The 26,611-nt window shown below is 46.5% G+C and overlaps 1 protein-coding gene across 1 annotated transcript in view; it reads left to right on the top strand.

Annotated features, from left to right (window-relative positions):
• Abca4 (ATP-binding cassette, sub-family A (ABC1), member 4) overlaps positions 1-25,046 on the top strand; it is a 127,803-nt gene extending 102,757 nt beyond the window's left edge. Inside the window, exons 33-50 of the mRNA XM_013018245.1 lie at positions 468-573; positions 698-772; positions 1,291-1,460; positions 3,764-3,941; positions 6,887-7,002; positions 7,988-8,135; positions 11,107-11,230; positions 11,473-11,602; positions 12,973-13,093; positions 13,756-13,818; positions 14,236-14,342; positions 16,751-16,892; positions 18,844-18,978; positions 20,400-20,503; positions 20,589-20,681; positions 22,332-22,581; positions 23,326-23,412; positions 24,825-25,046. Of these exons, the coding sequence (XP_012873699.1) occupies positions 468-573; positions 698-772; positions 1,291-1,460; positions 3,764-3,941; positions 6,887-7,002; positions 7,988-8,135; positions 11,107-11,230; positions 11,473-11,602; positions 12,973-13,093; positions 13,756-13,818; positions 14,236-14,342; positions 16,751-16,892; positions 18,844-18,978; positions 20,400-20,503; positions 20,589-20,681; positions 22,332-22,581; positions 23,326-23,412; positions 24,825-24,830 (2,155 nt within the window). The 3' untranslated portion in view covers positions 24,831-25,046. The remainder of the gene's footprint in view (positions 1-467; positions 574-697; positions 773-1,290; positions 1,461-3,763; positions 3,942-6,886; positions 7,003-7,987; positions 8,136-11,106; positions 11,231-11,472; positions 11,603-12,972; positions 13,094-13,755; positions 13,819-14,235; positions 14,343-16,750; positions 16,893-18,843; positions 18,979-20,399; positions 20,504-20,588; positions 20,682-22,331; positions 22,582-23,325; positions 23,413-24,824) is intronic.
• The last annotated feature ends 1,565 nt before the right edge of the window (positions 25,047-26,611 follow it).

Genomic DNA, 26,611 nt, shown 5'->3' with positions numbered 1-26,611 from the left:
GCAAGGCAAATGCTCTACCACTGAACCACCTTCCCAGCCCCATAGAAACTATTCTTATAAAAAGTTATAACCTGGAAAAAAAATAGTACCCTGGGCTGAGAATGTGGCTTTGTGGTAGTGATTACCTAGCATGCATGAAGCCCTGGGTTCAATTCCTCAATATGGCATACACAGAAAAAGCCTGAAATGGCACTATGGTTCAAGTGGTAGAATTCTAGCCTTGAGCTGAAGAGCTCAGGGACAGTGCTGAGGCCCAGCGTTCAAGCCCCAAGACTGACCAAAAAACAAAGAAGGAAAGGAAGAAGAAAGAAAGGAAGGAAGGAAGGAGGGAAGGAAGGAAGGAAGGGAGAGAGAAAGAGAGTAAGAAAGAGAGAAAGAAAGAAAGAAAGAGAGAGAGAGAGAGAGAAAGCAACACAGGTAAACATGAATTTGTGGCACCGACCTGAGGATTTCTTGTTGCCCGGTAGGTATGGAGGAATATCCATTGGAGGAAAGCTCCCAGCCATCCCCATTACTGGAGAAGCACTTGTTAGTTTTTTAAGAGACCTTGGCCAGATCATGAATGTGAGCGGGGTATGTATACAGGCTGTGCATTTGAATGGGATTTTTAACTTGATTCCTTATTATGAAATAGAAATTGTCATGAGTACTATAGAAGGGGAGGGGGACTCTCTCATTTGCTTCTTTGGTTTTCTAGGGCCCTATCACCAGAGAGGCCTCTAAAGAAATACCTGAATTCCTTAAATACCTTGAAACTCAAGACAACATTAAGGTACTTGATAAGTACGATCTGCCCTCATGCAATCTGGGTTTTGTTTGGGGATTTTGTTTGTTTTATGTGCCTGTCTTGGGATTTGAACTCAGGGTGTGGGCACTGTCCCTGAGCTTCTTTTGGTCAAGGCTAGAGCTCTGCCACTTGAACCACAGTCCCACTTCCAGATTTGGGGGAGTATTTTATTGACCATATGAGTCTCATGGGTTTTCCTGCCTGGGCTGGCTTTGAACTATGATCCTCAAATCTCAACCTCATGAGTAGCTAGGATTACAGGTGTGAGCCACCAGCGCCTGGCACATCTGGTTATTCTTGTGTTCCCAGCTTCATTAAATTCCATCCCTGCTGCTGCTGCAATCCAGACAGGAATCCCTCCCAGCTGCCATGTTTTTCCTCCTTCCCACCTTCTTTTTCTTGTTGTAAGATTTTTTTTTCTTTAAACAGCTGTCATCAAAGTTCTTCTTCCAGGTCAAGTTTGTAACACAGCCTAACCTAGCCCATCTCTGTCCTCTCTCTAGGTGTGGTTTAACAACAAAGGTTGGCATGCTCTAGTCAGCTTTCTGAACGTGGCCCACAATGCCATCCTCCGGGCCAGCCTGCCCAAGGGCAGAAACCCAGAGGAGCATGGGATCACGGTCATCAGCCAGCCCCTGAACTTGACCAAGGAGCAGCTCTCAGAGATCACTGTGTAAGCCCCGCCCCTCCCCACCGCTGCCTGCCCTGCCCCCTTATCCCTTCCCCCTTCCCCCCACTTTTGGAAATGAGAAAGGATTTTCACTACCCTGCAGTGCTGGGTTCAATGGCAACATTATTAGATCAGACACACATGAATAGAACAGTTTCAAATGCTATGTGTACAAACGGTATGGCCATTCAGCTGAGATCACATGGATTTGGAAAGTAAACATATTTTATGCTGTTTCTGTTGAGTTCTAGATAACAATTTGGTCCTGAAGTTGACACAAAGATTCCCCTATGGGGGCTGGGAATGTGGCTTAGTGGTAGAGTGCTTGCCTTGCATACCTGAGGCCCTGGGTTCGATTCCCCAGCACCACATAAGCAACAAGAAAAAAGCTGGAAGTGGTGCTATGGCTCAAGTGGTAGAGCGCTAGCCTTGAGCTGAAGAGCTGAGGGACAGTGCCCAGGCCCAGAGTTCAGGCCCCACAACCAGACCCCCCCCCCAAAAAAAAAAAGATTCCTCTATGATTGCTAGGGACTGGGAAGAATCCAGAAATCTTTATCTTCCAAGCTGAAGAAGATTCTAGGCTTACGCTTGTGTTCTAGATTCAGATATTTTCTCTCACGCGGTCCTGCTTCTGGGTGTTCAGATCTTTGTATTCAGGCTCTTACAGGACAGCTTCAAGCAATCTTGGGTACTAGAGGCTCATGTCTATAATCCTAGCTACTTAGGAGGCTGAGAGCTAAGGATCAGGGTTCAAAGCCAGCCTAGGAAGAAAAGTCCATGAGTTTCCACTTTCAATTAACTATTTTCAAAAAGCAAGCTGGACTAGAGGCATGGCTCAAGTGGTAGAATGTCAGCCCTGAACAAGAGCCCTCAAGCCAAACAAGAGTACAAACAAGAGTACAAAGCCCGAATTTCAAGATCCCATTATCGGTATCTCTCTCTGTCTCTCTGTCTCTGTCTCTGTCTCTCTCTCTCGCTCTCTCTCTCTCACACACACACACACACATACACACAGAACTGAAATTTTTTAATAGTATGTTCACTAAAGGAAATGTATATAATAGCGTTTTAAGAACTTAGTATCGATAGCCCTTCATATTTAGGACATTTCCTAGAAACACACTTGTGGTTTTTTGCTTGTTCTATATGAGGATGAGGCTTTCTCGAGTGTCATGAGAGCGTGACTACCCCAGATGGTGACTCTGTGGAGCTCAAAGTGCTCCTTCAGTACAGAGGTGCTTCCCTGCCCCACCCCATCCTGCTCTGTGTCCAGTCCTGTGTCCTGAAGATCAGGCTGGCTTCAGCCCTCACTACCCCACAAGCCAGATGCCTTCTCTTTGGTCCAGGAAGGGTATCTGGAACCCTGCTCCTGTAAGACTGGCCTGTTCCCTTTTTTACGTAAGTTTTATATTGTGAGCACTTCCCCAAAATATGACTAAACAAGGTAACCTAATTCTTTTTGACAAAAGAAAATTACTAAACCAACAGGAGCATTTAGTATAAGATCTCTCTATATACTATCTCAAATAATTAGAAAATATAGTGTGTGTGTGTGTATACGTGCGTGTGTGTGTGTGTGTGTGTGTGTGCGCGCGCGCGCGAGCGCGCATGCCAGTCCTGGGGCTTGAACTCAGGGCTTGGGCATTGTCCTTGAGCTTTTGTGCTCAAGGTTAATGGTCTACCACTTGAGCCACAGCTCCACTTATGGCTTTTGGGGAGGTGGTTAAGATAAAAGTTTCACAAACTTTCCTGAGTGGCTGGCTTTAAACAGAGATCCTTGGAGCTCAACCTCCTGAATAGCTGGGATTACAAGCATGAGTCACCAGTAACCAGCAGAAAATATAGTTGTTGGGTTTTTTTGTTGTTGTTTTGTTGTTGGTGGTGGTGGTGGTGGTCATGGGGCTTGAACTCTGGGCCTGGGAGCTGTCCCTCAGCTCTCAAAGCTAGTGCTCTACCACTTGAGCCACAGTACCACTTCTGGGTTTTTTTGCTTGTGTGGTACTGAGGAATCGAACCCAGGGCCTCATTGCATGCAAGGCAAACACTCTACCACTGAGCCACCTTCCCAGCCCCTGTTGTTATTTTAAAAGAAAGTTTCTCTAGAAATTTCCTCCTGAAACAGAAAACCAATAAACAATACCCACTTCACCTTGGCCCCGATTGATTCAGACAACTCAGTGCACTGTCACGCTTCAAGGGAGGGTCCTGAGGTGGCTGAGGATGGCCCAGAGCCTGATGTGTAGCCTCCCTGATTTCTATGCTTCCCTCTTCATTTCTCCCTCGCTGTGTCTCTGGTCCTGTTGCAGGCTGACCACTTCTGTGGATGCTGTGGTTGCCATCTGTGTGATTTTCGCAATGTCCTTCGTCCCGGCCAGCTTTGTCCTCTACTTGATCCAAGAGAGAGTGACTAAAGCTAAGCACCTGCAGTTTGTCAGTGGAGTGAGCCCCACCACCTACTGGCTGACCAACTTCCTGTGGGACATTGTGAGTGGCACCTGTGTGGGTTCTGACAAAGGGAGATCCATGTAGGGAGGCTTCTCACACTGCAGGGAGCATTGGAAGGCGCCAGGCCGACAGCCTCATGTATCTGTTATCCCTTGACATCTTCTTAGGAAGAGACTCACCAAAGCTGTGGTGCACAGACATTGATTAAAGGCCCCTGTGTCCTGTGCCTCTTTGACAACCTCTGACTTACCAAGTAATTGTTGCAACAAGACCTCTTGCCTTCCCAGGGGTCCTTCATCCAATGTCCCCTTCTTAAAATCCTAGCCGCTACCCCAAAAGGGTAAGGATATTATGGGAATGTCACCAAATGGACATCTAGTTAAATCTGAGTTTCAGGATAATGAGTGTCTGGGGGGGGTGGGGGGTGCCAGTCCTGGGTCTTGAACTCAGGGCCTGGGCTCTGTTCCTAAGAGTTTTTTTGTTATTGTTTTATTTTTCTTTGTATTTGTTTTTATGGTTTTTGTTTCTTTGTTGGCTGAAAGACCTTCATTTTCTCACATCAAGGTAGAGGAAATGGAGAATAAAATTAGTAATTTAGCAGCAAGACTACCTACCTCTTCCTTTTTTTTTAATTGTATTTTTTGTGTGTCTTTTCTTTTTTGGTACTGGGGATCGAACCCAGGACATTGGACTTGCTAGACAAGCGCTTTGCCACTGAGCTACACCCCAGCCTCCTCTTTTTTAATAAAGTTTGTAGGCAGCATGTTTGGGCATGGTAATCTTAGGACAGGCCACGGGATCAAAATGCATTAGTTAGCAAAGGCCTAATTAATATGGCAGTGCCAACCTGTCCCTTCTGGGTCTCTTTTGTTGTTGTGGTTGGTTGTGGGACTTGAACTCAGGGCCTAGGCACTGTCCCTAAGCTCTTTTTGCTCAAGGCTAGAGCTCTACCACTTTGAGCCACAGCTCCACTTCTGATTTTCTAGTGGTTAACTGGAGGTAAGTGTCTCATGGACTTCCCTGCATGGGCTAGCTTGAACCATGATCCTCAGATCTCAGCCTCCTGAGTAGCTAGGATTACAGGAGTGAGCCATCAAAATATACCTCTTTTTTTTTTTTGTCCATGGGACTTGAACTCAAAGGCCTGGGTGCTGTCCCTGACCTCTTTTGTTTGAGGCTAACACTCAACCGCTTTGAGCCACAGCTCCACTTCCAGTTTTCTGGTGATTAATTGGAGCTAATACTTTCAGGGACTTTACTGCCCAGGCTAGCTTTGAACTATGATTCTTAGATCTCAGCCTCCAGAGTAGCTAGGATTACAGGTATGAGCCACCAGCACCAGCACCCAGTTCATTGCATGTGTGTGTGTGTGTGTGTGTGTGTGTGTGTGTGTGTGTGTATGTGAGATTGTATTTTGTTGTTTATGTAGAACTAAGCAATTGAACTCAGAGTCTTAAATGCATGCTAGGCAAGCACTCTACCATGAAGCCATATTCCCAGCCCCTTCTAGGTCTCTTGAGCAATAAGATCCTTTTTTTTTTCAACATTCTAAGACCAACATGATAAAATTACCAGCTGATAGTGACCATCATAGATTCCTTCCAATAATGCTTTTAATAATGATGCTGATACCAGGTGCAGGTGGCTTACACCTGTAATCCTAGTACAGAAAACTGAGTCTGAGGATTAAAGTTCGATGCCACCTGAGCAGAAAAGTCTGTGAGACTCTCAAATACCTTCCATTAACCACCAAAAAAACAAATATAGAGCTGTGTTTCAAGTGGTATGGCACCATCCTTGAGCAAAAATTCTAAACAAGGAAGTGGTGCTGTGGTTCAAATGGTAGAGTGCTTGCCTTGAGCTGAAGAGCTCAGGGACAGTGTGTGCACAGGCCCCAGAGTTCAAGCCCTACAACCGACAAAAAAAAAAATCCAAACAAGAATGTGAGGCTTTGAGTTCAAGTTCCAATAGCAGCATACAAGAAAGAAACAAAAAGAGAGAAGAAAGAAGGAAGGAATGAAGGAAGGAAGGAAGGAAGATGCTGAACATCAGGATACCTGAAGATAGGCAGATATCTAGTTTGTTGCCAAACTTTCCCTTTGTTTATTTACTTGTTTAGATCTGTATGTAGCCAGTGTTCCTGTGTTAATCAATGGATTACAATTAATAAGAAAGGCAGATTACCTCTGTAGCCAGTGAGAATCCCTTCAAGGTGGCCTTTGTGTCCTCTTGTGTCCCCATGCTCCTTGGCATTGTCCCTCCCATTACAGACTGGCCCTGCACCTTCTCTATCCCTTCCTGGCCAACAATCTTCCTTGAACCCTGACACAGGATTCCTGTGGACAATAGCCTTCATATGCCAAGGTCCAGGTGACCCACTTATTTACTGCCACACAAGTAGTAAACAAGTTTGTCAGACAATTGAACCAGAGAGAGAGAGAGAGAACTAGATACCTGGATGGAGGTAAGGTATAAAGGATGTCAATGAAAGCCCCATCGTTGCCACCAACCCTTCCCTGTATGGATGCCTCCCCTCCCTTCTCCCCCTGCTGTGTGGAGACCTTCTGCCTTTCCATCCTGGTTCTGATCTTCCACACCTGATGGGTACCCTATATGAATACCTTCCTTATCCCAACCCCAAGCACCTTCAGTGGGGTGCCCTCCTCCCCCTCACCAAGGTTTCATACTGTACAGAACCCAGCTTTAAAGGCTGCCCATATTTTCATGTCTGTCCTAATAATAGCTTTAGAACTATGTTCCTCAGAAAACATTTCAGCATCTATGTGACTTCGGGGGACGGGGGGGCAGGGGGTGGGCGGGGAAGGGGAAACTCAGAACAGCTTCACTGCTTGCTAATCAAGAATGACTAGTGGAATCAATCTAGTCCCTAAGAGCTGGAGGGGGACTTTGTCCAACTCCTCACTGTCCAGAGCTGAAGACAGAGATCCCTGAGGCTCTGTGACTTGCTGTCTTCTCTCTTCAAGATGAATTATGCTGTGAGCGCAGGGCTGGTGGTGGGCATCTTCATCGGGTTTCAGAAGAAAGCCTACACGTCTCCCCAAAACCTTCCTGCCCTCGTTGCCCTGCTCATGCTGTATGGGTGAGTCATTTGGGCCCCTACTTAATGCCACCAAAGGAAGATGCCAAAATGTGATGAGAGGAGGGGTTGGTGCCTTCTGATGGAATCCTGGATCTTCCAGTGGTGGTCACTTTTGCACACGTTTCATTTCTATGCCAGGAAGAGCTGAGCTGCTAATCGGAAGTTTGTCTAGCTGCCACCTCCACCATCACTGGAGATGATTCTGAGGTCTCGGCCATTCAGAGACACTGGAGAAACTCCATTTGTCTGGCTCTTCTATGACCAATAGAGACTATGGCCTTGACCAAAGTCTGGAAATCCTTCACTCCTCAGTTTCTCTCTAGCCCTGATTCTATTTCAGTGGTCAGTTTGCCCATCACGATCTCCATCTGTACAGGCCCAAGAGTTACTTGTGCACAGTAGGAGACCCCAGCCAGAAAGAAGCTCCTGAGCCAGGCTAGAGACCCACACAGGGTCTGATCCAGTTGCATGGTAGAGTAAAGCCAGTAACTTTATCCCAGTCTGGCCACTTGCTGTAAGCTTAGCTATGGATGAGTAATTCACTCCTCTGAGCCTCAGTTTACTCATCTGTGAAAAATGGAAATAATGATGCCCATCCGTTCCTGTGTGGGCCAAGAGAGGCTCACCAAAGTAAGGATCTCCATTCATCTCCCTGTAAATAGAAGATTCCTGTACACTGGCCAGCAAAGATGATCTAGCCTAGAGTGGGAAACACTGCTTATTTTACAGAAGGTTTTGCAATTCACACAGTACGCACACAGCTAGCATCCCTTTTGTTCCTCACCAAACTGATGAGGTGGCATTATCATCTCCATTTAAAGAAGAGACACAGAGACCCAGGGATGCAATATCTTTTTGCTCCTGGGACTCTGGCCAGTTCCAACATGTCACGTCTTATCATGAGGGGGAAATGCATTATATCCAGAGGGTTGGCTGCTGGAATAGAACTTGGAGCCCTCCCCCTGAGTGGTGTCATCTCACACAGATGGGCTGTCATCCCCATGATGTACCCAGCATCCTTCCTGTTCGATGTCCCCAGCACAGCTTATGTGGCTTTGTCTTGTGCTAATCTGTTTGTCGGCATCAACAGCAGTGCCATCACCTTCATCCTGGAGTTATTTGAGAATAACAGGGTGAGTATGACTTTCTCAGCCTCTTTGATTCATAGGACACTGGCAAGTATGGGCTGATCAAGCAAGGCCTATGCAAGCATTGTCTATAGAGATGTTCACTACATAGATGAGTGTTGCCTCCTTGCTCCCCTCTCCCCAGCCCTCTCATCCTTCCTTCTTTTCTCACTGATTTATGTGCTCAGTGAGAATGCACAGAGCATTAGGGGTTTTTAACCTACAAGCTAGAAATGACCTCCCACCAACGTAATGTGTGTGTGTGTGTGTGTGTGTGTGTGTGTGTGTGTATACACCAGTTCTGGGACTTGAACTTGGGGCCTAGGCATTGTCCCTGAGCTTATATGCTGAAGGCTAACACTCTACTATTTGAATCACAGCTCCACTTCTGGCTTTTTGGTGGCTAATTGGAGATGAGTTTCATGGACTTTCTGCTTGGGCTGGCTTCGAACTGAAATCCTCAGATCTCAGCCTCCTGAGTAGTTAGGATTATAAGTGTGAACCACTGACACCCAGCCAACTCAACTTTTTTATTTTCTTCAAGGCTTCCTTGTGTGTTTTACACACACACACACACACACACACACACACACACACACACTCCACATTCAGGTAATTTCAACAAAATGTACAATGAACAAAAAGTTATAATAATGGAAATTCTTCCTACTCCTATTTCTGATCCACCCTATTCCCTTCTCCATAGGCAACCTTATTTGAGTTTCTCATACATGTTCTGGAGACAGATAAACAAATTCATAAAATATCCTTTCCTCCACATTTTTATACAGATCACACTAATACATACTATCCTGTACCCAAGTTAATGCCACAGACAGGAGTAGGAAATCATGGTTGTGGTAGCTGACTCAGCTGTATGAGCTATAAGGTCCAATTGTCCTGTCCACACCCCCTGACTTATTGACCAGAGAGAGAGGGGAGAGAGAGAGAGAGAGAGAGAAACAAAAAGGCAGTGTCTTCAGAGCTGTAACTACTGGAGCCCCGGCTTCTGTGTCAGTCTACCACGGCTGTCCTCACAGTATCTTGCCACACCCATGTGCCTGAATACCAGGTGTCTTGCTGGCCTTTCCTTCCCTCACTGGCCCTTCATATCATAGTCCAGAGGGTCCAACAGGCCAGCCCATCTTTACTAAGCAGAGCCATGCTGAAGCCCAGCTCATCCCAGTCCTAATCAGTCTTTCTGTGGCTACCAAGCAAGAAATGAAATCCATCAGCCCCATGAATGTTAGAAACATGGTGCATCACAGTCAGCACAGGCTGTTAGATGACCATGCTCATTACAGCTGTTTCTGTCACAAGCCCAAGACACTCAATACAGTCTTCAGAGAATGTGTTACTTCAGAAAAATTCCATGGCCAGCCAAGAGCCATCCAAGACATTCTCCCCCCACAGCCACATCATACATTTACTGAGCTCGCACCCTCTCATCAAGCCTAATCTCAGATGCCACAAACATTCCTGGTTTCATATGTATGGGAGGAGCCCCAGTCCCAGAAGCCACCATCTCTGCTTTGTGAATACTGTGTGATAGTAGGGCTAGTAGTAAAATAAATAAGTGTGATAGTTGAGCTAGTAGTAAAAAAATAAGTGTGACCCGCTCGTCCCCAGGAGCTCCTGTTCTAGTCAGAAATGACCAGCACGTCAGGTGAGCAACTGACATAAGCCACAGAACGGGGTATGAGATTTTGTGCACGTCAAAGGAGTAAGGGTGGTAAAAGGCCAGGGAGCTGGGTGGCAGGGGTTAGGAGAATCTTTCAAGTTGAATTTGGCCTGCACATTTTAGTCCATTTACTAAATAATGAAGAACCTGCTATAAGCAAGGTGTTTAGAAAAACACAGAAATAACTTGGACCTCATCCCTGCAGAGGACCTCATCCCTGAGCCACTGATTGGCTGATCAATCAATCATTCCTGTGAAGGTGGTATCATAAGATAGGGATGGGAATTTGCCATGGGATTCTGAGAAGGTTTAAAAGGGAAGGAGCCATGTGAGCAAGTTCTCTAAACAAGGGCAAGATCTGTCAGAAAGCAGCAGGAAAATGTATATGCTTTCCTGCTAAGAAAACTAACTACCAAAGCCCCATGACCAACAAGAAAGAAAGGAAGGAGGGAAGGAAGGAAGGAAGGAAGGAAAAAAGGAAGGAAGGAAAAAAGGAAGGAAGGAAGGAAAAGAGGGAGTGAGGGAGGGGGAAAAGAAAAGGAAAAGAAAAAGAAAGGAAAGAAAAAAACTAACTACCAGATAATAGAGATTCAGAGGCTGAGAGACAAAGGAGTACCGAGCATTCTGGGAGGAATGGAAAAGGGTAGGCTGAAGGAGGAGGGAACCTGAGCAAAGGAGTGGTACTTGAGAGGTAAGCGGCTATGAGGTAGGGATCAGCCATATGGGGAAGGCAGCCCTGGCCCACCAGAGCTTGGCCAGCCTCACCTCTTCCACAAGCATATACCTAGTCATGTTTCCTTGTGCTTCATGCCTGGCTACATCCTGGCAGCTGCTGAGGCCCCTGATACCAGCAGCCTTAGAGGGTTCTGTGTGATGGCGGAGGGAGTCTACGCGAGGGCCATGGCTCCTTGATAGATTACTTCCATTGTTCTCCAAGTGGCTAAGAGTTAAGGAAAGTGATGTGTGCCTTCTTCACCGTGTTCACAAAGTACTGAGCACAGCAAGTGTTCAAAAGTGCTGCCTGGCTAGACAAAGGTTCCAGCTGCTCTTCACTAGAAACCTATGGGGAGCCTTGGTCATGGTTTGATTCTTCCCTGAGAACTTCCTTGGCCTAATCGCACTTTCTGAATTCCCTGTCAAGCCCTCTACATCCTGTGGCCAGCCTGATTGCAGGGACACCTCTATCTGCAGCCCCCAACCCTGCCAGGCCTAATTTGAGGGGGCCCAGACCCACCTGCTCAGGAGAACCCATCAGTCTCTGCCCCCACTTCCAGCAGCCATCCTTCTTTGTTTCAGACACTGCTTAGGTTCAACACCATGCTGAGGAAGCTGCTCATTATCTTTCCCCACTTCTGCCTTGGCCGGGGACTTATTGACCTGGCGCTGAGCCAGGCTGTGACAGAGGTCTATGCTCGGTTTGGTGAGTGGCATTGGAGACCCAGAGGCTGGGGGGTGGGGAGCGAAGGGGGGCAGGGAGGCTTTTACTCTCCCCCATTCTGACTTGAGGATGCAAGATACAACGTGTGTTTGGGTCTTACTTCATTCATGCTTTGCCTCACATTCAGTTCAGCGGGCCTCAGGCTGTAGCCAAGTCTTAGGGGTGAGTTGGGGTCACTGACAGAGACTTAATTCCTGCTGATGTCTGGTGGCCTCTCTCCACAGGAGAGGAGCACATCTCCAATCCGTTCCAGTGGAACCTGATTGGGAAGAACCTAGTTGCCATGGCAGTGGAAGGTGTGGCATACCTCCTCCTGACCCTCCTCATCCAGCACCACTTCTTCCTTACCCGATGGTACGGCTTCCCACATCCTGAGGCTACCACCAGACCGTGCTCCAGGGTGATCATCTCCTTCCTCAGGAGCCCCATTTGGCGAAGGATTTTAAATTCTCAAGGCCTGAAGGGTTCTGCATTTTACAGGGAGAGAAGGTTATAAAATCTGCATGCTAAGCCAGGTGCCAGTGGCTCATGCTTGTAATCCTAGTTACTCAAGAGGCTGAGCTCTCAGGATCACTGTTCAAAACCAGTCCAGGCAGAAAAGTCTATGAGACTCTTATCTCCAATTAATCAGTAAGAAGCCAGAAGTGTAACTGTGGTTCAAGTGGTAGAGAACTAGCCTTGAGAACCAATTTCAAAGGCTCAGGGCCAGTGCCCTGGCATGCTAGATTTAGGGCCAGTTCTCAAATTTAAACTGTTTGCAATGTTATTTGTCTCAATTTCTCATTTAATTCCATATACTCATTTTATTGTTTTGCTGTGGTGGTTGTCTTCTTGTGCTTTGGTTTGTTTTGTCTTTTGGTGTGTGTGAGGTTACCAAAGCTTGAACTCTTGTGCTTTTTGCTCAGCTTTCTTGCTCACAGCTGGTACTCTACCACTTGAGCCACACCTCTAGTCCAGCCTTTTGTGGGTTAATTGCAATGGAATCTTGAAGACTTCTGCTTTATTGCTGAGGATTTGCTAAGATTACAGGCTGGAGCCTAGCACACCTGGCTACACTCATTTTAAATTGGATGATAGCAAATTAATTAATAGGATGATAGCACAGTAAAGAGCAAAAGTATCCAGGAATTGGTTAATGTATCCATGAAAAAAGAAGCAAAGCAGGCCACATTGCTAGTTAGTTTTTTGTTTGTTGTGGGTTGTAGAGCTTGAACTCTGGGCCTGGGCGCTGTCCCTCAGCTCTTCAGCTCAAGGTGAGCACTACCAATTGAGCTGTGGCTGTCACTGTGGCTGAGAAGTATGGTGCCACTTCTGGTTTTTGAGTAGTTAATTGGAGGTAAGAGTCTCACGGACTTTCCTACACAAGTTGGCTTTGAACCGCAATCCTCAGATCTCGGCCTTCTAAGTAGCTCGGATTACAATCCTGAGCCACTGGCACCCAGCTTGCAAGTTAGTTTTGAGTAGAGGCAAGAAAGGGGAAAACAGGGAGTAATTATGGATACTAATTGCCAGGCAAGGGTGGGTCCAAAATAACCAGCAAAAAAGCAGGCTGGAAGCATGGAGTAAGTGCTAGAGCACCAGCTGAGCAAGTAAACTAGTTGAGCAAACACAAAGCCCCAAGTTCAAATCCCAGTGCCAACTAACAAGTAAAAGAAAGACAAGGACAGTGCCAAAGGCTCTATACACCCACCTCAATCCTTTCCTGTCCCCTTTCTTTCCTCTAGGATTGCCAAACCCACCAGGGAGCCCATTACTGATGAAGATGATGATGTGGCTGAAGAGAGACAACGAATTATTAGTGGGGGAAATACAAGTGATATTTTAAGATTAAATGAACTAACCAAGGTAAGGGAAGGAGAGGGCATGTTAGTTCAGAGGTGCTGGCTTTTTCCCACAGAGGACACAATATTGATTGTCCTATTCCTGTAGACTAGGTAGTGTGCTTGCACACATAGTCTGTCTTCCTAATTTACGTGACATCACCATGTCCAGATTATAAAAGCATCTGGTCTCCACGCATTGTCCCTAGTATTTGCATTAATAAGAACCACTCCAGCTGACCTCCAGAACCACTGTGGTTCTGCATTGCATGAGTCCCTTCCCACTGCTCCTCTCTGAATGCCCATGTCCATAGTAACCTTTGTACCCAAGAGCAGTAGCTCCTGCCCATAATCCCAGCTACCTGGGTGGTGGCAATTGGGAAAAATCATGGTTCAAGACCACCTAAGACAAAACAAAAAAGTTAGCAATACCTCATTTCAACCAGTAACCTGGGCATGGTGGCCTATGCCTCCATCCTAGCCACATGGGAGGCTTAAATAGAAGGATCAAGCTGGCCCGGGCAAAAGCGTGAGACCTACCGGAAAAATAACGAGAGCAAAAGGATTGGGCATGTGACTCAGTGTGAAACACTGAGTTCAAACTCCAATATTGGGGGAAAAATGTCCTTTGGTCTCATCTGCTCTAATCCTGCCTCATCCTTAGCCTATTCTCTCTGGATTTCGCAGGTGTATTCAGGCTCCACCAGCCCAGCAGTAGATAGGCTGTGTGTCGGGATTCACCCTGGAGAAGTAAGTACCCTGTAATCTAGCAAGAAAGGGCTTCCAAAAACCAGCTCCTGGCCACCACTCTTCTCCCAGCATGCAATGGGGTTATAATGTGAGCATGGGTATAGCGTAAATTTTTCTAGTAGCCACATGAAAAAAGTAACAGTAGGTAAAATTAATTTTAATAATGCTTTTGTGCTACCCAATATCTGTCACATAGTATTATTTCAATGCAGAAATACATTATGAGCTTTTTTTTCAGTCTTTTTTTTTTCATTCTCAGTTTTCTGAGTCCAGCATGCTTTATACATAGAGCCCATGCTGGCTGACACTGGATGTTTTGTGTATGTGGCCATACATGGACAGTAGCCTTTGAATGACAGTCTAGGTCTGAAAGGCCAGCTCAGCCCTGAGCCTGAGGACAGTTCTGTTTCCTCCTAGTGCTTCGGTCTCCTGGGAGTGAATGGTGCTGGAAAGACCACCACATTCAAGATGCTCACTGGGGATACCACAGTGACCTCTGGTGATGCCACGGTGGCAGGCAAAAGGTGAGCGCCCTGCCCTTCCTGTCTCAAGCTGCTCTCACAGGTCCTGGCCTTACGTATGTCCCTGACCCAATGTAGGAAAGGTGACTCTCAGACCCCAAGTTAGGAGGAACTCAGAAAGATCTGTGCAGAGGACTGAACTTGCCTGAGAGCAAAAATAAAGTACAAGACAAAGGCCAAGTGTGGTAGCATATGCCTGCATTCCCAGCATTTGGGGGTCTAAGGCAGGAGAATGATGAGTTTAAGGACAGCCCGGATTATATAGTGAGACCCGATCTCAAAACAAACCAAAAAACTAAAATAAGGAAACCAACAAATAAAAGTATAAGACATAAACCCACTGGAAAAGTGAACTCAACTGTGTTAAGAAAGTGTGGCATAGGCATGGATCCCTGGAAAGTTCTAGAAGCTCTGTCAGTGGTTCTTCATCTCTTTGGTGCCATCGACTCTTTGGAGCTTCTGGCAAGCCCCTCCACCTTCTTCTTGTGTAAGAATACATCCGATTCTCCCATTAGCTCCCTCCACATTTTTGCAGCAGGTTTCAGGGAATTTACTCAGACCTGAAGCACATTTGTGATCCTGGGTCCAAGGTTCAGAACTCCTATAGGGAAGTTCCATTTCTGTCTTCTCTCTGGGTTGTTTCTAGATATGACCTCATGCAAGGACCCTCGGGGAATCTTAATCTGCACTGGTCCTTTGTGTGCCAGTGCTTTCCTGGCCAGACCAAGAGGCTTGTGCCCTCAGCTTCTGGAAGCTCCCTGCTGCCCTCTGCTAGTGTTGAGACAGAGTGGTTTTCCCTGGAACAGCACAGAGGACAACCTTTCCTTTGACTCTCTGCTGGCTGCTTCTGAATAGCAAAGCTGACACACAGCAGATTTGACCCAAGGAACTCTGGATTCTGCTTTAGAAGTGGAGATGGGCACTGCTGACATCTGCCAGCATCTGCTTGGGCGGGGTTCCCTTTCCTCTGCAAAGCCCAATGCCTGATGGGAAGGGGTTCCTGAACACATTTTAGTGCTCAGATAGAATATATCCACTTGCCCAGCTTCCCATGGCCATCCCTGCTGGGCTATCACAAAAACACTGGTAAGGGCTGGGAAGTTGGATCAGTGGTAGAGTGCTTGCCTCACATGCATGAAGCCCTGGGTTTGATTCCTCAGCACCACATAAGCAGAATAAAGCTGGAAGTGGTGCTGTGGCTCAAGTGGTAGGGCACTCACCTAGCACTGAAGAGCTGAGGGACAGTGTCCAGGGCCAGAGTTCAGCCCCCACGACTGACAAAAAAAAAGACACTGGCAGGACTGGAACCAGATCATGGGTAAACCTAGTTCATCTGCTGGTCCTGCTGGTCTGATAATAACCAGAGGAATTATAGAGAGGAAGAGTTGGGGAAGATGTCATGAAACCTTGCCAAGTGTCATCAAGTTTTGTGTAAGACACTATCTGATGACCAGGACTGAGCTGGAAGTCAAAAAGAAGTTTTAGGTTAAAAGGTTGGGATTGTCTGGTGGAGTAGCTCCAGTGAATTTGGTAACGTTCCCTAACCACACCTTAAGTGGCTTTAGTAACAGTGAGGAACTGCCGCAGCCTTCAGCCTTTCCCTCCCTCCCCCTTTCCCCCCTCCTGTTGCATCAGTCTCTAGTCAACAGCTTAACGCTATCAAGGGAGATTAGACCTAAATAATTGATCAATGGTTTATTTTTTTCTCAAGTCAATGTATTTTCTAGTGAGAAGGAATACATTTGTCAAAGGAGTTGGTGGAAACAATTCACTTTGACTATATTCCCTGCCAAGCTCTTACTCTGAGTAGCTATTGTCTGAATCTCTACCAATAAGCATCTATCTTTTCTGGCTTTTTCCCAAATGTCTGAAAGGATTAAAAAGCATCAGCCATTCCCTTAAAGCTGATCTTCAAGTGTTTTTAAACTCACAAATGAGGTGATCTAATCCTACACCAAAGCTGACTTTTGGGTAACAAATGTCCAAATCAGCCAGGTGCCAGTGGCTCATGCCTATAATCCTAGTTTAGCTAACAGGAGGCTACTCTGAGAATTGTGGTTTGAAGTCAACCCTGACAGAAAAGGTCTCCTGAGACCTTTATGTCCAATTAACCACTCAAAAACTAGAAGTGGAGCTGTGGCTCAAAGTGATAGAGTAGTAGCCTTGAGCAAAAAGAGGTCAGGGGCAGCACCCAGGCCCTGAGTTCAAGCCCCGCAACTGAAAAAAAAAAAAATGTCTTGGAAGAATCTGACTAGATTCAGAGCTCAAAACTCCCAAAGTTCATGTTGCTAACCAAAGGGTCTCCAAATTGACTTCCAAATGCCAAGATACTTCTAAAGTAGAGTGGGGAAGAAAAGAGGATTTTACCACTAGCAGAAGCCTCTCCACCTAACGGCTGTTTTTTCTCACAGCATCTTAACCGATATTTCAGACGTCCATCAAAGAATGGGTTACTGTCCTCAGTTTGATGCAATTGATGACCTGCTCACAGGCCGAGAACATCTCTACCTTTATGCCCGGCTCCGGGGTGTACCCGCGGAAGAAATTGAGAAGGTAAAAGATGCTTTGTTGTGATTATATAAAAAGTTTGGCAAACCAGAGCCAGGTACCAATGACTCACATCTGTAATCCTAGCTATTCAGGAGGCTGGTTCAAAGCTAGCCTGCGGAGACAGATCGAAGAAACTCTTATCACCAATTAACCAGAAAAAAAAAGCCAGAAGTGGAGGTATGGTTCAAATGGTAGATCACCAGTCTTGAGTGAAAAAGCTAAGCAAGGCCTTGAATTCAAGCCCCATTAGAACAGGCCAGACAGACAGACAGACACAGACACACACACACACACACACACACACACACACTAGAGGAGTTTGGTAAGTTTGGTAACCCTTCTATAGAGTGCTTTTATTTATATATGGAAAACTGTAGCGATCATCCATTCATCCCAACAGATTCCTAGTGGGTGCCATGTATTGCCCAGGAAGTTAGAACAGAGCATTGAACACCACAGGCCTGACAATCCCTACCCCATACCTAGCAGATTATGCAGGCATTTATCCACTGAGGGAGCTCTGACACTTCTGGGCATTTACCCTGGATATGCACACCCCACCATATGAAAAATGTGTGCAAAAGGCTACTTGTAGAATTTGTAGCTGTGAAATGTTGAATTTTATCTAAACATTTAAGCAGAGTAGATTAACTGAATAATTTGTGGCACTTAACAACAAAATCTTATTCAGCTATATAGAAAAGAAAGAATGAGGAAGATCTCTGTGAATGATATGGAGTTTTCCCGTTATTAAATGAAAACTCAAAATTCAAAAGGAACACATAGAATGTTACTTTTATGTAAAAAGTAAGGAAAAATAAAAAGGCAGTTATATGACTAATTACCTTTATAAACAGAACGTAAGAAAGATAAACCAGAAAACGATGGTTTTGGTGATAAGAGGAAATCGACATGAAAGGAAGATGGGAAGACTTCTGTTGCATAGTTTTGACTTTTAGAAGCATGTTAATGTTTTATGTATTCAAATTAAAACTAGGCTAGGAGCTAATGGTTCACACCTATAATCCTAGCTACTCGGAAAGCTGAGATCTGATGATCACAGTTCAAAGACAGCCAAGATAGGAAAGTTCATGAGACTTATCTCCAATAAACCAGCAAAAAGCCAGCAGTGGAGCTGTGACTCACTTGAAAGAGGGCTAGCCTTGGGCACAAAAGCTCAGCAACAGCACAGTGGCCCTGAGTTCAAGCCCCAGGACTGGCACACAGAGAAATTAAAAAATAAACTAAATCAATACAAATGAAAAGGAACTACCAATAGTCCTGGCTACTTGGAAGAAAGAGATGGCTTGAAGCAAAATAAATGAATTAGAAAGTTTGCAAGACTCCATCTCAAACAATGGCTGGGTACAGTAGTACATGCCTGTCATCCTCAGCCACAGAGGAAACACAATAGCTTGACACCAGAGCACATACCTGTCATCCAAGCAATCTGCTGAAACACAAATAAGATTGCAATCCAGGTCAGCCAGAGCCTCATCTGAGACCCTATCCTGAAAATAACTAAGGCACAAATGGACGGATAGAATGGCTTCCTAGTGCCTAGCACAGAGCTGGCTCCTAGCAGGTGCTCTGTAAGTACACATTAGATGCCCAAGATCACAGGTGTAACTCTATTGAGGGGTAGAACCAATGGGGGTCTTGAGCCTACCATCTTCTCAAGGAGACCTGAGGACCCTTCCTTTTCCATGCTTAGTCATAGTCCAGAACACAGTGAGAAATGGCCCCTTGGGGCTGCATCTGTCGGGTCCCAAGCTGACCGAGGCACCCTGTGATTGTGTGTGGAGGAGGCTCTGACCCTGCAGCATGTGCCAGAGCCCAAAAGCCAGCCTAATTTGGGTGTGCCATCCTGGTTGGGGGAGCGATCTGAGAGCCCACAGCCTTGGACTGGAGAGGTGTTCATCTTCACAGACTGAGACTTCTTTCTTTTCTCTAGGTGGCGAACTGGAGTATTCAGAGCCTGGGGCTGTCTCTCTATGCAGACCGCCTGGCCGGCACATACAGTGGAGGCAATAAACGCAAGCTCTCCACCGCCATTGCGCTCATCGGCTGCCCACCACTGGTGCTGCTGGTGAGAACACAGACCTGCAGGGCCAGGCAGGCCTCACAGCTAGGGCACTTCAGCTGGGGAAACAGCTTCTGGGCCAGGAGCTTTAGAAAATGCTGCCTTGCTTGGTTGCACCCCAGTGTGTGTTTGTGGGAGAGGCAAGTCATAGCAAAGCTTGGCTGGAAAGTCTCCTGAGGGACCACAAGCTCACACTAGGGAGGTCCTACTCGCTCTGATAAAAATTACTGCTTCCATGGGGCTGGGAAGGTGGCTCAGTGGTAGAGCGCTTGCCTTGCATGCCTGAGGCCCTGGGTTCAATTCCTCAGTACCACATAAACAAAAAGAAAAAAGCTGGAAGTGGTGCTGTGGCTCAAGTGGTAGAGCGCTAGCCTCGAGTTAAAGAGCTGAGGGACAGCGCCCAGGCCCAGAGTTCAGGCCCCATGACCAGACCGCCCCCCCCAAAAAAATTACTGCTTCCAGCTGGGCGCCGGTGGCTCATGCCTGTAATCCTCGCTACTCAGGAGGCTGAGATCTGAGGATCACCGTTCAAAGCTAGCCCAGGCAGGAAAGTCAATGAGATTCTAATCTCCAATAAACCGTCAGAAAACCGGAAGTGGTGCTGTGGCTCAAAGTTGGTAGTGCACTAGCCTTGAGCAAAAGAGCTCAGGAATAGTACCCAGGATCTGAGTTCAAACCCCACAGCCAACAATCAATCAATAAAAGTCACTGCTTCCCCAGGAGATCAGAGTTGATCCAAAGTAGACAGGAGTCTTGATCTGGCTCAAACGCTTTGTGACTCTCACCAATGATGGTCCTTTAGGTTCCTGTAGCCTGAAGTGTCTTTTTGTTCTTGTTTTGTGTGTGCCAGTATTGAGGCTTGAACTTGGGACCTAGGAGCAGCAGTCTCTTAGCTTTTTCACTCAAGGCGAGAGCACTACACCACTTGAGCTATATAGTTCAACTGAAAGCTTTTTGGTACTTAAATGTAGATAAGAATCCCACAGGCCTTCCTATTGTCAATGCTGGCTTTGAACTGTGATTCTCAGATCTCAGTTTCTTGAGAGAAGGCATCAGGCTGCTGTCTTGAGATTTATGAGGGTTTAGATCACAGACCCCTTTACAAGCATACTTGCAATCTCCCTGTAGGCCTCCACACACATTTGGAAGAATAATTTTAGTATTGTCTTCATCAGTCCTATTCTAAGCTCAGGCTGAAATGAGTCTAGAGGGGTACCTCATGTCCCCTCACACGTACCCCTCCTGCCTCTGCACCCTGCACCTGCTGTACCCCATCTTACCTCCAGGGACCAGCTGGCTGTGGAAATGTCTGTCCACTTGTCCTTTGTAAAGATCACTGCTGCTCAGAGGGAGTCAGTTAGGATATAGTGACCAAGAAAGGCTGAGCTTCAAGTCCACATTCACCTGCCTTCTCTCCCAATCTCCAGGACGAGCCCACCACAGGGATGGACCCCCAGGCTCGCCGCCTGCTGTGGAACACCATTGTGAGCATCATCAGAGAAGGAAGGGCTGTGGTCCTCACTTCCCACAGGCAAGAGATCACCAGGACAGGGCAAGGTGGAGGGGGGTCTTCCCAAACCCCACTACCACCTCACCTCTTCTCTCTTGCCCCACAGCATGGAAGAATGTGAGGCGCTGTGTACACGGCTGGCCATCATGGTGAAGGGCACTTTTCAGTGTCTGGGTACCATTCAGCACCTCAAGTACAAGTGAGCAGATGGAGGGGGCTACCTTTTTGGTTACCATTGTCCTGTGTTCTCTGTGGGTGTGGCCCCCTCATCCCAGAGGTAGAGGCTGAGGGCAACAGGGCCTTTTGGTCCAGAGGCAGAAGGAAAAACCATTGTGCTGATAGGAAACTCCTCTGAATTGGGCTGTTGTGGTTGAAGGCTAGACAGAGCCTCTGGGTGGGAGGTTAGAGTTGGGATGTTTGCAGAGTCTGGCTGGGGTGTTGGAAGGTCATCACTACTAACCCGGTATCACCCTACTTATTGAAGACCTCTGGCCTATTTCCTAAGTGTCCACAACAAACACAGGAATGATTGGAAGAGCAAAGGGCATGAGAGCCTTTCTAGATATTCAAGTTTAAAAAAATGACTCTGATGGGCTGGGAAGGTGGCTCAGTGGTAGAGTGCTTGCCTTCCATGCATGAGGCCCTCAGCACCACATAAGCAGAAAAAGCTGGAAGTGGTACTGTGGCTCAAGTGGTAAAGCGCTGGCCTTGAGCTGAAGAGCTGAGGGACAGCACCCAGGCCCAGAGTTCAGGCCCCACAACAGACCAAAAAAAAAAAAAAAAAAGACCCTGTTTTATAAGACAAACCAATTGTGTCAAAATTCTTGAATAGGATTATTCTATACTCATTCATTGTAAACCATCATAAGTAATTCCTTATGATATATGGTGTGTGGCCAAAGCTAACAGTCAGTTAAAATGAAATGCTCATCGCATTGCTTGCCTAATAATAAGCCGGGCAAGAGTAACGTATGGCTGTCACTTGTGTATTTAATACACTCATCAAGAGTCCGGAAACTATCATAGAGCTGGTCCGTGGAATGGGGTGCACTGAAAACCACCATCCATACACATGGGGGAAAAAAGGTCTGGTAAAGGAAGTGCATTTGGCAAATGAGTACTTGACCTGATTTCTGGAACAGACAGTAAGCTTGCAGACTAGATAGATACCTTGAGGACATCAATATGTGAGTGAAAGTCACCAGCCTGTGTCAGTACCCTTGTGCCTACATGCTGGGGGGGAGGGCGGGGGGGAAGAGAAAGGGGGCAGGGGTGCTTGGAGTTGCTCCTTCCCCTCTGTTCCTTCAGATCTTCATGATAGACAGGACTGACAACCACCTCTGAGTCCAGCAAATATGTCTGCCCTCCTTTACCAAACAGATATTTAGACCTCTAAAAGTTTGTTCCAGAGTTCCTCTAACAATCATCATGATTATTTTCTCCTAGGATTTTCTTTTATTGTTGTTGTTTTTTGTTTCGGTGCCTGTCCTGGGGTTTGAATTCAGGGCCTGGGCACTGTCCTTGAGCTTCTTTTTGTTCAAGGCATGTTCTACCACTTGATCCACAACTCCACTTCTGGCTTTTTTGGTAGTTTTAGTGGCGATAAGAGTCTCAGACTTTCCTGCCCAGACAGGCTTCAAACCATGGTTCTCAGATCTCTGCCTCATGAATAGCTAGGATTATAGGAGTGAGCCACCAGCACCCAGCTTCTTTTCTCCAAGTATTAAACAAGAGGTCAATGGTATGAACCTTTAATCCCCATTTTCCCCAGTGTGTTTCTACTCCTTATTTAGGGACTGCCTTAGATCCACCCACTAACAGACTTGTACCACACCTATGCAACCCCTAGGTTTGGAGATGGCTACATTGTCACAATGAAAATCAAATCCCCCAAGGATGACTTGCTTCCCGACCTGAATCCAGTGGAGCAGTTTTTCCAAGGCAACTTTCCAGGCAGCGTGCAGAGGGAGAGGCACTACAACATGCTGCAGTACCAGGTCTCCTCGTCCTCCCTGGCCAGGATCTTCCAGCTGCTCATCTCTCACAAGGACAGTCTGCTCATCGAAGAGTACTCAGTCACACAGACCACACTGGACCAGGCAAGTCAGTCCCCGGGCCCCCAGGACAGAGACAAGACCACCATACCCAGCACAGGCAACAAATAACACACAAGGCAGGCACAATATGTCCAATTTTTTAATCATTTTTAATTGTTATTATAAAGGTGATGTACAATAAAGTTATAGTTATAGAAGTCAGGTAATGAGTATATTTCTTTTGTGTGTGTGTGTGTGTGTGTGTGTGTGTCAGTCTTGAGACTTGAACTCAGGGTCTGGACACTGTCCCTAAGCTTCTTTTTGCTCAAGGCTAGCAGTCTACCACTTGAGTCACAGTACCACTTTTGGCTTTTTCTGTGTATGTGGTACTGAGGAAATCGAACCTAGGGCTTCATGCATGCTAGGCAAGCTCTCTACCCCTAAGCCACCTTCCCAGTCCAAGGTTTGTTCTTAATATAATCCTTGAACACCGTTCAGTAAAGCAGAGGGAACAGGCGAACCTCCACCCTTTGAGGAGCTCACCTCCCTGCTCGTCTGCACGTCCTGTCATCCTTAAGCTTCCGCACTGGACTGCTAAGACCTCTGACTCTTCCAGCAGGAACTCCATTGGAGTGGCTCAGAGTCTGAGAAGCCATCACGTGTGAGGCACTGATGGGCTTCTGTGCAAACCACCCTGGAGATCTGTGCGTCACCGTGGAGACACGGAACACAGTGGGTGGGCAGGTGAGCATAGAATGCCATTTTTCTGGAAATGTCCACTTACTCTCACTCTTCTCTTGTTTCCAGGTATTTGTGAACTTCGCTAAACAGCAGACTGAAACATATGACCTCCCCCTGCACCCCCGAGCTGCAGGAGCGAGCCAACAAGCCAAGGTACACCCACCATCCTCCCAACCGGCCCACTGGGCCTGCGGGGCCCCAGGCTTCTGCAGAGAGCTCCACATGGAGCCGCCATGACCCTAGCAACTCTTCAGAACTCCTCCTATGTCCACTCCACTCCCTGCCAGCTGAGTGCTGACAGACTGTTCATAGCAACGTGGGGCCTGTTGTAATCTAGAAACCATTTGGAGGGTATGGAAAAGCATTTTGAAAAAGAAATTTTTTCCACATATTTTTCTTATAGTCAAAACAAATTCCCTAAACCTTGGGGTTTAGAACTAAGAAGCAATGAAGAAGGAGAGATTATGAAAATGTTTTGGCTATTAATACACCTGATTATCTATATCCGGTCATACACTTGAGACTCTCTCTCTCCCTCTCTCTCTCTCTCTCTCTCTCCCTCCCTCCCTCCCTCCCTCTTTCCCTCCCTCCTTCTCTCCCCCCCCGCCTCTCTCCCTCTGTCTGTCCAGCAGTACTAAGGCTTGAACTCAAGGCCTTGCACCTTCTAGGCTGATGTGTACTATGTGAGCCACATCCTTAGCCCTTTGTTGCTTTAGTTATTTTTCAGAGAGAGTCTCATGTTTCTTCACACATCACTTGCCACCTTCACAATGACTTGCCAATGACTCTCACAGGGTACAGAAGCACCTGCAGCCTTGCTTGGGCTACCCGTGTCACCTCGAAACAAGCTCTCAACCCTGAGTGCTCCATCACTCATCTTGTATAGCCCAGGAAGGCCTGCGCCCTGCGCCCTCCTTCCCACATTCTCCCGTACCCACCTGGAATTGGCTCGAGAATTCAGCCTGCACTTAATGACAGAAGACAGTATCCAATTAGGAAGGTGTATGAATCTAATGCCTAAGTTTGATCTAGAACCTGCAATAGTCAGCTCCAGCTTAGATCTCTCATCTTGCATCACCCAGTTAAATGTTTGTGCTTCCTAAGAGCCATCGCTGGAGCAAGTAGACAAAGGAAAGTCAGGACTTTGGGCTGACTTAAATAATGACTTCTTGGCTTTGAAGCCAGCAAGAGCATAGCAACTTTATTGGGCCAAAAACCAAACCCCAAACCCCATAGCAGCCTTGAGGCACAGCACGAAGTCTGTAGCTTTCCTCTAAGATGTAAGCACACCATGCACACAGGGGTAAGAGGTACTACTGAACATCTGGATCATAGAGCTGGGGATCTCTCAGACCACAGAGATCATCTGGTGTTGACCATTTCACAGACAAGGAATCAAAAATGGCCTGTAGCCTTGGTGATCTGACAGAACCACAGTGCCCACAGCAGACTTCCCTCTAGAGATTCCTGATTGTTTGTTTAACCTTTTTAAAGTAATACAGCCCTTGACTTCATCACTTGGGAAGGCCAAGATGATGAATTGCCCACCTGATCTCCTCCCACAGGTTTGATCTCCTCCCACACAGCTCTGGGCAGCCTTTGCCCACATGGTCATCTGAGCAACTGGCTGGCATAAATGACTCCTATGCAACAGAAAACAAACACAGGAGTAGCACATGGGGGACTCAAGAAGAAGCTCTTTCAGAAGGAAACCAGAACTGACTGGCTCACTTGGAACTGGAACTCAGGGAGATAGTAAAACTGAGCCAGCCAAAATACCATCACCTTGTCACCTAGAGGACAGAAGTACAAAGCCCACTCGTGGCTTTGGCCTGAGCCTCATATCAAGTGGGTTTGTTGGGTTTTGGGGGGGTGGAATGTGGATGTGGGTGTTACTTTCAAGGAGAAATAAAACGCAAGCCTTCTCATCACAAACTACTTACTACCAGTGTTTTGATGGGCTGTGGTGTACCAGCTGACCCAATTTCAGACATTCCCTAAGCATGTGTGCAGGCCTCTGCCATTGCTCTAAGCTGCCACAGAGGTTACAGCCACCTCCATGCTGGTCATGGCGCACCCCTGCTACACTGTCAGGGAAATGAGGAGTTGTATTTCAAATCTCTGAATGTTTTAAGGAAAACACCCAACTGGTAATGGATGTAAATACTATCCTCGGCCAAGAGCCATAATCCGAATCTCTATTCCCAGCTTATGTGAGTGCTTGTCTCAAAGGTATGATTAGGACAGGAGACAACGAGGCATGGGTAGGTAGGCATGGTTCCTGTACACATACAAAGGAATCCATCCTCGTTCCAACAATGCAGATCCACCTCCCTGGAGCTGGCAAATGTATTTTCTCCAGTGACGTTTGGGGGACTGGCCCGCCAGACATCTAGCAGATTACATAAAACCTCACCAAGAATCATAAAGTAATGATTTAAAATCAAACCATTTAAAAAGAATAAACCTTCTCTAAAGCAGTGCTGCTCAGCCCACGTCATCCGGTGGTGGTTGTCTGGAGTCCCGAAGAGAGTGGGCAAGACAGAGAGAAGAGAAGACAAGAGAAAGCTATGTAGGCCCAGAAACAGCTGCTGGGGACTGAGAAGGGGACATGGAAGAAAGTGAAGCCCTGTGACAAAAATCTTTATCTCAGCTTCTCCAGAGGCAAATTAGCAACTGAAATGAAAGAAGACCAAATGAGGAGCCAGGCATGAAGATGAATCAAAAAGCCAGGTGTGATAGTGCATGCCTATAAACTCGACTCCTGGAGGGGCAGAAGACAGGAGGATCATAGTTTAAGACCAGCCCACCCCAGATATAATCTTTACACCATTCTACAAGTGAATAAACTGAGGTCAGGAAGATTAAGTGAACTAAACTGCATAGTAAATGGTGGGACAGGATTTTAAACCTTCACAGAAGGTTTAAAATATAATGTGGTTCCAGAACCAATAGATAGATAGATAGATGGATAGATAATTGATAGATGACAGAGACTCTCTGACTGAGCTATACCCCTAAACCATACTCTCTATAGCCTCTCCAAATACACACAACACACACACACCACAAATAGGGGTTTTTCCTCTCCCATGACTAATTGATTAATTTCAATAAATTCAAATGAAAAACTTCCAAACATGGAAGACATTCTACAAAGCAGAGACCGACCACAGACAGGGAGAAATGAGTTTCAGTATGCCAAATGAACAAATGTGAAGACTTCTGATTCAGTGAGACAAACAACCCAGGAGGAAAGTGAACAGAAAATATGAATAGATATTTCCCAAAAGGGAAACTCAAGTCAACTGCACCTCTGAAGAGATGTGCCACCTCATCAGTAAATTAAGGA

This window comes from Dipodomys ordii, unplaced genomic scaffold, assembly GCF_000151885.1.
Source record: "Dipodomys ordii isolate 6190 unplaced genomic scaffold, Dord_2.0 Scaffold39, whole genome shotgun sequence".
NCBI lineage: Eukaryota > Metazoa > Chordata > Mammalia > Rodentia > Heteromyidae > Dipodomys > Dipodomys ordii.
This window is presented reverse-complemented; position numbering and strand designations above follow the sequence as displayed.